We start from the raw sequence: 11,126 nt of genomic DNA on the forward strand, positions 1-11,126 counted from the left end.
ATAATGTGTTCTTTACGGTTGTATTTGTGCCGATGAATCGAGTAGAGCTTGATTCATCGTTTAGTCATTTGCAAGTAACCAATAAAAGGCCGGTAAATGTTGAAAGGCACACACGTTTCTCTTAACTAGAAATCTAGGGAAAGAGGGACATAGAAGGAATGGACGGGAGCTAATTGCACGCATGGACCAAGAGCTTTGCGCACACTTAGGAAAAAAGATGACGCTTCATTTTATACACTTTCATTTGCTTAAAAAACAGGGACTTGAACGGAATGTTATTTTTTCTCATTTCAGCAAGTGGGGTTTTTCGACCTTAAATCATAATATTTTATAAGTGAAGGATGCCATCATCTTTCACGTTACTGGTCCTTTCGCTCCCGCTGCTAGCACTGGTCTGCATTGTTAGATCTTTAATCTCATCTAATTCATCTGTTTCGTCTTCCTCCTGGTCTTCATCGGAGTGTGAGTGAACCATGGACGCAATGGTAGAATACGACGTCATCGTATCATTATGAGAAGTTCGTGACAAGGTCAGCACACCTCTCTGATTGGCCGGTTTCACTGTTATGATTAAATTGGCACTGTTGGCCACCATCATGTCAGTCACTTGGTCAAGTGATTTGCCGGCAACTTCAATTCCATTAACTTCCAATACTTCGTCGTTGACCGCAAGAAGACCAGTGGATTCGGCCAATCCTCCAGGAACCAATCTATATGTAACACGTCCCAATCACACTTGAAGGCTACAGCATTTTTCATTTAAGCATATATATACCTTGAAATAAATATTCCAGGGACTTTTTCTAATCCATCAGGCGTGACGCGTACGGACGTGCCATCCCGAATGTAAAATCCAAGCGGTCGTTCAGATCCGTGTTTGAGCAACCTAACTCGACGGCAGGAATCGGGAACTACATCTACATCAATAATAGCTGAAACCTGTTCAACAGTGAATAGTTCAGTTTAATACCCAAACAAGCATGAGGCATAATGCAACAAGGAAAGTGAAATAAGACAACCAATTGAAGCAACATGTAAACAATCAATATTGGAAATTGGTGAACAACTTAATTAGAGGTAATAATAAAAGCAGCTGACTTATTCAAAAGAAGCTAAATGAATAATCAAAATATACTTGTCGGAATTCCTTTGGGTAAGATATGCTAATATGTGGCCTAGTTTTTGGTGTTCCTAGTATTGATGATATAATATTCTTTTTAGAGGCAAAATTTTGGTACATCTCATCATCCTGTGATTCTCCTCTTCTTTGAATATGAATTCTTAACAAAGGACGGGCTGCCTGCAAAGCTCTTGCAAAGTTGTCATCATTGTTGATTGGCAGTAGATCCCCATCATTTGGATCTTAAGTGCAACAATAAAAGTTATTTGCTAAATTAACTGAGTATAATTTTTGTGGGAGGGTTAACCTGTATAACTTATGTAGAAAGGTTCAATTTGTAAGCCATGTAGTTGTTCAAGCAATTTTCTAAAATCTTCATACTTTGGCAACACTTTCTTGTTCAGACTAAATCTTCTAAATTCAGCCACAAACTGAAAATGAAAGGATATTAAAGATTAGGAGTTATTATTTTAGATAAAACATCAGTTTTACTTTGCTCTTCACTTCGACAAAATTAGAATTTGTTCTCGGTGGAGACATTTGAAGTTTCACTAGTTTTGACATCTGTGTTTGGGCTAAATGTGGTAGCAAATAGGTATCCTGGGTAAAAAATAAACATAAGAATCGCAATTAGTCCTAAGTTCCTAACGGATATCCACGCCCCAGCATGCATCCGGTTACAACTCCAGCAACGATTCTGCAATATCGACCGTTCACTCACAAACCGTATTCCATCACAGGGAGAAAAAGCTAAGTCTTCAAATCCCTATTACCTGGTTCGTCACTGATGAAGTGTAGGATGAAAGGATAAATTAACTCATTTGAACTTTACAAAGGGGATGAGCAATTTTCACGTTTCTTTACTTGACACCATACAACGAAAATTGACTGACATGACAGATGGATAATTGAGAACGGTTACGGACTACTATGGCCCTCTGGTGGTCGACATTTGAGAATTTTTACGCTGGTAGGCAAGCTATCAGCAGTCGGCAGCCTACCAGGTGGGGCCGTGGGGGTGGGCTGCTCGGCTACGCCTTCTCGGATCGCGGCAATAGATTTCAAAATTTTCATTTTGAATTCAACGATTCTCTGCCGAATTTTGTTGTTGTATTAAGTTAATAAGAAAAAGTTATGTCAATACTCAATATGTATGAAAATGTTCATGATTTTAAATAAAAAAGGGACAATTGGGTAAACCGATCTAACCTACCCGAAAATGGCCGATCCGGTGCAACCTAGTTTGGTCCGTTTGAAACAGATCGGTGCGGTGCGGTTCTTTGGTCGATCTTGTAGATCTGCCGCCATTTTTAAAGATTGCAGTTTAAAAACTACTTGTGAAATTAACTACCAATAGTCATGTATTTAGCACTTGGGTTAATCCATGCGAAATCGACCAAAGCGTGTGGCGACCAAGTCGCCGATTTTGTTCAAACTTTTACCAGTTATAGGTCTATACGTGAAGTTTAATATGTGTAAAGGATTTTTTTTTCATGAAATACAACAAAAATTATGGGATATTTAATTTTTAATGTTTTTATTTTTCCGCGTTTTGCGCGTTTTCTGTTTTTCAGTTTAATTTCCTCAATTATCGTTATATATTCTTAAAAATTAGTTGAAAGTGAAATTGTAGTGTAAGAAACAAAGTTCACTTTTTAAAACTAAAAATTTAATTACAATTAAGTTTTTTTTAAAGATTTAAGTGTAAAATGGGCCCTTAAGTGTCATTCAGATTGCTAGAAACCTCCCTGGAATTTAAGAGATCCGATTATGCGGTATGAAAGTTGATATCGTCAACTATATTACTTGAAAGAATCGTCGAGGTTTTTTTAAAATTGATCATGCTGTGTCCATTCAAAGATTAGCCATTTTTAGGATTGTTTCGTCTTTTCTCGGCCATTTTTCCTCACCCCTTCTATCACTTTCCCCCTTTTATGCCCTTGGCGAGGGAAAGGGGGAAAGGGGGCAAGTGATAGAAGGGGTGAGGAAAAATGGCCGAGAAAAGACGAAACAATCCTAAAAATAAATAAAATAAATAAATATAATTAAGATTTTCCCCCTTTTCTTCCTAGCAGAGGGTACCCTATTCATTTTTTCATTTCCAATTTTTTTTCTAGTCCTAGTTCTATCTGGTTTATTTTTATTTAGCTATTGTTTGTGAATGGTTTGTTGTTCATCCCCTTGTAGCAGACGAATTTCTGGCAGCAAACGAAATTCTTCGGCTAAAAGAGACGAGCAACTTACAAACAAAAATAAAATAAAAATAAAGTAGATAGAACTGGAGCTACAAAAAAATATTGGGAAATGAAAAGATGAATAGGGTACCCACTGCTAGGAAGAAAAGGGGGAAATCTAAATTATAGTTATGAAAACTTAATTTTTAACGTGAAGAAGATGGTTTCTCCATAAGACGCTGCAGCCGCAGCAGACCAACTTGGACACAAATGAGATTTTCGCATTTGTGGAAAATGCGCAACGCAGGATGTTTTACTGCTCTATAGGCCTAAATTGTACAGCTTAAAACATTGACTAGACCACTAAACAAACAAAAAAACTAAACACAAGTGATGATGGTGATTGTTTTGTTTTAGGTGCCTCCTCTGTGGCGTTGTAAAGTGCTAATAAAAAAAGGGTCGCAGCAGACGAAATGTTCCATCGATTGCTGCGTTGCACGATCTGGAAAGGGTAACAAAAAGATGTGGAAAAGCCCTATAGGTAGGGCTCGGCCCCGGTTCTCGAAAACCCGGTTTACCCGCGGTTCGTCGCCAAAAAAAGTCGCGCATGAGCGATCCGGGTAGTCTATTTGCCAAAGTGGGTAGGCTGGGCGGATTTGATGGGCAAACCGGGTATACCCACCGCCATCTTGGAAAATGGCGGCTTGCAAAGCCCCAAGTTAAATTAAAAGGGAGAGTAGCAAAAAAAATTTTTTGTGGCGGGAAATTCAAAGGGCGTTACTTGATTTCAGGGAAAAACTCGGGTAATCGGGTAGGAAATCGGGGATAACCGGGTTTTGAACCCGGGTAATGGAAACGGTTTTCGAAATTGTGTTACCCACATGGTACCCGGGTAGGTAGTGGGTACAAAGTCTTAGGAACCGTTACCCACCGGATCCAATTTTTTTGCCGAGAAGACCTACCCATTCGCCCAAATACCTACCCATTGGACACGGGGCTGAGCCCTACCTATAGGGCTGTTCGACATCTTTTTTCGCATTTGATTTTATCGCGCAACACAGCATTCGACGGCTGATTCTGTCTGCTATGACTGTATTTTCTTAGTGTGTGAAATTAGAATAAATTTTAAAGCTTCGCTGAAAAAGTTAGTACCCAAAAATCCTCCCATTTTTGCTACGAAATCTACGTGAGGGACATCGCTATGGTGAATTAGGACATTGGAAGTGAGAAGTTCTTTTGTTTTGTCCTCTGAGTAATGTTCGTGGATGGTGGCGAGGATGTCAGCCATTACCGACGCATGACTCAAAGGGCTATTTTGGATTGCTGGGTGCATTTGTAGGAGGGTTGCTAAAGTATTGTCGGCTTCGAATTGCTCTATTTCAATTAGTTTTCTACCTTGAACTTGGATGTTGGCAAACACCGGAATCCATTCCCCATTTTCGTGAGCGTGATTTTGCCCGTTAAAATTTACGAAATTTGAATAGGCCCTACCAGTAGCAATCGGTGAAGGGCACGAGTACCCAACCTTCGACTGCTACATTTTGTAAATTCTGTGGGAAAAGTTACATTTTCCCCCCTAAATTTACACATTATACTGAAGCTTGGGCACCGTTGGCTACTAATTTTGAACATCTTGGGAGTTGTATGTGAGTGGCTTCTAACCGGCCATTGTACTGAGCGCTTACGATTACACTGTGATGATTCATTTCCCTGTTTTCACATTGCAATTGACGAATTTCTCTTGTGAGTCTATTCTCGTAGTCCAGTGCCATGTCCCTGGTAAACTGGGGACGCAACAAAAGAGGAGGTGGGGGTGGGGTTGATGTAAAAATTCGATGTCTAAGATTGCAGAGAACCTTGAGAGTTCAACTTTCTCAGGTAACCCTTGTTATTGTAACAAAGCAATGCAGGGAGTTTAACCTGAGAAATACTTTCTACTCGTGACCTCTAATCAGAAGCCCATCTAGCTAGTTTAGAATATTTCCCCTTACTTGTCACTAGGGAAAGGCAAAGAGTAGACCATATACCGCTTTCTTTTGAGAAAACCGCTAGGAAAAACGCTTCACTTGACCTCTAGGAAAGTGACGCTTAGCCAGAAAAAGCCTACCCTGAAATGTAACAAATAGGACTAAAAAAGAAGAAACAAGAGATTCTGAGACAGACAAATCTTCCCTCAACTAGTGTGTTGTTCTGTTCTTAGGGAAACCAAGACTAGAACCCTTGTCTTGTACGTTATCATTTGAAAGTGTATTTCTTCCTTTCTCACGACGTTCCTGCAACAACAATGCGGTAAACAAACAATTTAAATTCGGTTTATTTCTTGTTGATAGTCTCGGCAGTCACGTGCAGAAACTATTACAATAGCTGTCGCTGATGTAATGTAAACAAACAATGAGTAAACTCTAGCACTTCATTAAAAATAGTACATAAAGTAGAGGTTATTTGCAAAAGAAAATTTTTGAAATAAATTTGTATTACTATGGGGCACATTTTTGTAGAAAATTTTGTTCTTTTACCTACTAAAAGTATATTTAATATTTAAAAAACTATTTTTCCTCCTATAGGCACGAGAGGACCGACATCAGTGAGCCATTTTGAATTTTGGCAACTCAGCATCCGACACAGGTCTCTTGCGGGAACACTATACGAAAAAACGAGGATTTTAGGGCGGAGCCTAAGAGTAATTTTTCGCCTGATGCGAGCGCCGTCTGGCTTTAAATGAGTCTGTGCGTGGAGTGAACACCAACACACCCGCAAGAGGTGCTCTCGTCTGGTGGAAAACGTCTAGTGTTCCCCGCAAAAGGGTACCCCTTTATGAGAGGGAAAATAGCCATAGTGGATCAACCAGGGGTCTATGACTCTGAAATATCAAATAAGAATGGAATTCAGGCCATTAAAAATAGAAAATATTTTTACTAAACAGCAATGAAAATGAGAATTTTTACTGAACAAAAATTGAATTACTCAAAGAGCAGTAAAACATACAGGGTTGCGAGTTCTCCACAAATGCAAAAAGTCTCATTTGTGTCAAAGTTGGTCTCCTGTGGCTGCACCCTCTTATGGAGAACCAACTCCTTCACGTTAAAAATTAAGTTTTCATAAGTGTAATTTAGATTCCCCCCTTTTCTTCCTAGCAGTGGGTCACTGATATTCATTTTTTCATTTTCCAATTTTTTTTTCTAGCCCCAGTTCTATCTAGTTTATTTTTATTTTATTATTGTTTGTATGTGGCTCGTCTCTTTTAGCTAAAGAATTTCGTTTGCTGCCAGAAATTTGTCTGCTATAAGAGGATGAGCAACAAACCATTTTAAAAACAATAGCTAAATAAAAATTATTAATTGTATTGTCACGTGGAGATCACGTGACATACGCGTGAGACACACCCCACACTCACCTCCTTCTTGGAAACAAGCAAGGGCGAATGTACGAGTACATTCGACCTTGCTTTGTCTGAATGTTGCGGTAGCATCACAGGACGCTTGCACCTTCTCTAACGCTTCGGGGAAACAAGCAAGGGCGAATGTACTCGAACGTTCGGCCTTGCTTTGTAGTAAATGGTTAAGGGTATCTTCTTCTTTTGTAGAAACAAGCAAGGGCGGATGTACTCGTACAACCGACCTTGCTCAGTAATAAGTCATACGGGTTATCTCGATTGTTCGTAGAAACAGCAAGAGCGAAAGCACTCGATGATTCAACCTTGCTGTTCACCTACCATAAATAGGCGGTGTAGTGTCTCTTGAATGGAATGTTCTTACTTGACGTCTTAAAGTGTGGACGTCCTAATACACTCGTGTTACACATCACCCCCAAGTGTAACAAATGGTGGAGATGCAGCATTACTAAGGAGACAAGGCAAGGAAGTTTATCTTATAGTATTATTCATTGTCAGAGGCGAAAATCGTTTAGGGGCTCTACCACAAGCGGTTTAACCAACGGGTTGTGCCAAATCTTAAATTGTTGGATACGGAGCCACGTTTTCGGCTGACAGTGGGTAAGACTATTTGGTTTCTATTAGCTTTCTCTCAAGGAAATCGTTAATTGCTGTGACAAGATTTTGAGGTATTGTAATGCAGAAAGACATTAATCAATTTTTTTTGCCGGAGGTTAATGAGAAAGTCATCGAATCGACGTTGGCCTAGTTGTCCAAGGGATCCGAGCAGACGTTTACACCCTTTGCCTCCATCTACGCGCCCGGTACCGGAACAGCATCTGGAAAGAAAAACTGTTGAGCCGGACAGCACAGAGGACGTAGTGGGAAGTGGGCAGCGGGTAATCCAGGCTGAAAAAAGGTTGGAGAGTACTGAGAAAGATCTTGAAGAATCTTACGTAGACAAGAGTATTGAGGCAGTTAAAGAAGGTAGCGAAAAAAGTGAAGACGACGAGTTGGAGAGTACTGCGAAAGATCTTGAAGAATCTAACGTAGACAAGAGTATTGACGACGCACACGAAAGTAGCGAAGAAAGCGAAGAAGAGGAAAACGGGGATAGCACTGACGAGGAGCAGTTATTTGCAGATACCGATAGTGATTCAGGTACTGGCATTATGCTTCCTCAGATAAAGTTTTTGAGTCCCAAGGTCTTTAAGGCAACGCCGGAAGATGACGCCTTCAACTGGCTTGAGCGTTACGAGTCAACGGGAGCGTACAATCAATGGGGCGATACGGAGCTAAGGGCGAATTTCAGCATGTATCTGGATGGAGCGGCAAGAAAATGGTACCTGTGCTCCACACTTCCGACGGAGTGGCGTGATTTACCCATACGACCGGGGGTTGGCCTCAACGCAGCTGATCTTCCGGCAGTAACTGGAGTCAGAACACTGTTTTTTAAAGAATTTCAGCAACAAAACTACAAGCTGTTTCAGGAAACACGCTTGCGGAACCGGGTTCAAGGTATCGAAAAAGCGACAACTAACTACTATTACGATGTTATTGATCTTTGTAGGGTGGTGGATCCAACAATGACGGAAGCCACCAAAGTCGACTACCTTTTTGGGGGATTACGGCCCTCGTTGGTCGAAAAATTGTACCCGTTACAACCCAAAACAGGCGAAGAATTTTTAGAGGCGGTGAAACGGTTTACTGTTGCCAAGCTCTTGGCCAATAGACGAAACTGGCCGGACGCGGTGCTCGGGGTGGCAGCAACCAGAGTGGCGGATGTTCCAATTGATTTCATTCGGACCCTTCCAAAACCAGCTCCAACTGTGGCTGATACGGAATTATGGAAAGTTAAAGAACTGCAAGGTGCGGTAGAAAGTTTGAAGATTCAAGCAACTCCACCTCCGAAGAGACCAGGAAACGAGAAGACAGTTACGTGGGGAGAGTCGGAGAGAATCTACAGAAACAATAACGGAGTACTCAAATGTTACTGTTGTAACGGAACGGGGCACATGGCCCGGAATTGTTGGGAAAATCCGCAATCTGCTCATTTCCGACAACGATCCTACTCAGGTCCTCCTGGCCCACAGAGAGGGCCGTTGGGTCCTCCCGCGCCAATCAACATCGTGTCCCAGCTAGCCGAGACGACTGCAGATTCATCAACACAGGAGGAGATAAAGGAGCAACCTATCCTTAGACTAGATTTCAGCAAGCTGAAATAACCCGGTGGTACTAATCAGAAAGAAGGATGGAACATGGAGATTCTGTGTCGATTACAGAAAGCTGAATTCAGTCACGGTACGGGATGTTTATCCTCTACCAAGAATTGCAGATGTGCTGAGTCGATTGGAAGGAGCAGAATTTTTTTCCATCCTCGACTTACAAGCCGGATATCATCAGATTCCGGTGAGAGACGAGGACCGTCACAAGAATGCCTTCATTACGGCTGATGGGTTGTACCAGTTCAAGGTACTCCCATTTGGCCTATCGAACGGTCCCAGTTCATTCCAGCGGTCCATGGATATTATACTGGCCGGACTTCGATGGACAGCGTGCCTCGTCTACTTGGATGATGTCATAGTGTACTCGTCAACAATCGACCTCCATGTCGAACGACTAAGGTTGGTATTGGAGAGTTTAAAGAAAGCGGGCCTTAAGTTGAAGGTGTCCAAATATCATTTTGCGGAAACCAGTTTGAAAGTATTAGGTCATGTAGTGGATGCGGATGGTATTCGTCCAGACCCGGACAAATTAGCAGCGGTAAAGGAGTTCCCACCGTGCAACGAAGGAAAGACGGTGGCTCTTAAAGTGAAGAAAGTACAGAGCTATCTTGGCCTGTGCTCATATTATCGTCCACACATCAAAGATTTTTCTATAATTGCACGCCCGTTAATTTTGTTAACCAAAAAGGATGCAGTGTTTGATTGGGGTCCTGACCAGGAGTCCAGTTTCAACACACTGAAGCAAGCGCTGCTTGCAGCCCCAGTCCTGACTCATCCGAATTATGACCTACCAATGGAAATCATTCCCGATGCCTGTGGCTACGGCATTGGTGCAGTATTGGCCCAACGAGTGGAAGGGCAAGAACATCCGTTGGCCTATGCCAGCCGCCTGTTAAGCAGCTCCGAAATAAATTACAGCATCACCGAGAAAGAATGCCTGGCCTTGGTTTGGGCCTTAAAAAAATTTAAAGGTTATGTATGGGGATGCAAGATCGTGGTAGTTACAGACCACCAGGCGCTGTGTTGGTTGTTAACCAAACGAGATCTCGCTGGACGGCTAGCCCGTTGGAGCTTGTCGATACAGGAGTATGACATCGAAATCCGGTATAGAAGCGGAAAACTCCATGACAACGCAGATTGCCTCTCGCGATGCCCTTTACCCGTGACCGAAGACCAAGAAGAAGATCGCTGTGTGGCCATTGGACTTGTGGGGAGTGGCAGATCGGTGGATTTTGGACCGGAGGAAGAATTCGTTGCGGAGCAGCGTCGGGTCCCGCGGTGGCGTCGTCTGATGGACCAGTTGGAAGCAGGTAGTGCAACGTTAAAAAACTTTTGTCTATTCAATGGGTGACTATGCTTACAGACCATTAAAAACAGTAAACAGTATCGTCGCCTGTGCGTCCCACGTTCCTTTCGGGAACGCGTCGTAAAGGCATACCATGAAGACTTGATATCAGGGCATATGGGAGTTCGACGCACCCTAACGAAAATTTCTAATCGATTCTTTTGGGAGCGTTTGGCGATTGATGTTACGAATTATGTGCAATCATGTCCTAATTGCCAGGGTCGAAAAGGAGTGAACAAACGGCCTGCCGGTTTCCTGCAGTGTATTCAGGTGGTACGTCCATTTCAAAAGGTGGGAATCGACCTCTTAGGTCCGTTTCCCATGTCCAACACCGGAAATAAGATGATCATCGTTGCTGTGGACTACTTAACGAAGTGGTTGGAACTACGGGCCATGCCCAACGGAAAGGCGGATATGGTGGCAACATTTTTCGTTGAACAAATTGTGCTGCGTCATGGAGCACCGGAATCCATCATTTCGGATCAAGGGAAATGTTTTATAGCTGCGCTTACCCAAGAAGTCATGAAGAATCTTGGAACCAACCACAAGACAACGTCAAGTTACCATCCACAGGCAAACGGATTGGTTGAGCGGATGAATCACACCTTGGCGGCTATGCTCTCAATGTATGTCAGCGCGGACCATAGAGACTGGGACGAGGCATTACCTTACGTGTGTTTTGCTTACAACACGGCGCGGCAGGAATCTACGGGATATTAACCATTTTTTTTGCTTTACGGGCGTGAACCAATGTTACCTATTGATTTGGAATTAGGTGCGGATGCCAATCCTCGGCCGGTTACGTCGGGAACGGCTCCGGATTATGCAACCCAGGTTGTGACCGAATTGGCGAAGGCTCGAGCATTGGTGCACACGCGATTGGGAGTCGCCC

The 11,126-nt window shown here is 42.5% G+C and overlaps 2 protein-coding genes across 3 annotated transcripts; one reads left to right on the forward strand and one right to left on the reverse strand.

Moving 5' to 3' along the window:
• Positions 1-6: 6 nt before the first annotated feature.
• On the reverse strand, positions 7-3,017 carry LOC116925526 (partitioning defective 6 homolog gamma). Of its 2 annotated transcripts, XM_032932226.2 has the most exons (7): positions 2,334-3,017; positions 1,894-2,212; positions 1,613-1,720; positions 1,428-1,551; positions 1,136-1,362; positions 776-939; positions 7-710 (listed from the first exon to the last, which is right to left on the reverse strand). In XM_032932226.2, exons 3-7 carry the CDS (start codon positions 1,682-1,684, stop codon positions 329-331), a joined length of 969 nt encoding a protein of 322 aa, XP_032788117.1. In that variant the 5' UTR covers positions 1,685-1,720; positions 1,894-2,212; positions 2,334-3,017; the 3' UTR covers positions 7-328. The 2 variants fall into 2 exon arrangements, with proteins under 2 accessions (XP_032788117.1, XP_045031667.1); XM_045175732.1 differs by lacking the exon at positions 2,334-3,017 and having other exon boundaries at positions 1,894-2,229.
• Positions 3,018-7,401: 4,384 nt separating this feature from the next.
• On the forward strand, positions 7,402-8,889 carry LOC123473769. The gene has a single exon (XM_045175086.1). The coding sequence runs from the start codon at positions 7,402-7,404 to the stop codon at positions 8,887-8,889; it is 1,488 nt and encodes a 495-aa protein (XP_045031021.1).
• Positions 8,890-11,126: the final 2,237 nt, after the last annotated feature.

The sequence above is a fragment of the Daphnia magna genome, linkage group LG6 (assembly GCF_020631705.1).
Source record: "Daphnia magna isolate NIES linkage group LG6, ASM2063170v1.1, whole genome shotgun sequence".
Taxonomy (NCBI): domain Eukaryota; kingdom Metazoa; phylum Arthropoda; class Branchiopoda; order Diplostraca; family Daphniidae; genus Daphnia; species Daphnia magna.

Bases quoted from the DNA above. Each gene is read 5' to 3' on its own strand.
- LOC116925526 (XM_032932226.2), bottom strand. From the start codon at position 1,684: ATGTCAAAACTAGTGAAACTTCAAATGTCTCCACCGAGAACAAATTCT. The intron at 1,552-1,612 runs GTAAAACTGATG...TTTCATTTTCAG, and splicing joins TTGTCGAAGTGAAGAGCAAA to TTTGTGGCTGAATTTAGAAG. The intron at 940-1,135 runs GTATATTTTGAT...ACTGTTGAACAG, and splicing joins ACCCAAAGGAATTCCGACAA to GTTTCAGCTATTATTGATGT.
- LOC123473769 (XM_045175086.1), top strand. From the start codon at position 7,402: ATGAGAAAGTCATCGAATCGACGTTGGCCTAGTTGTCCAAGGGATCCG.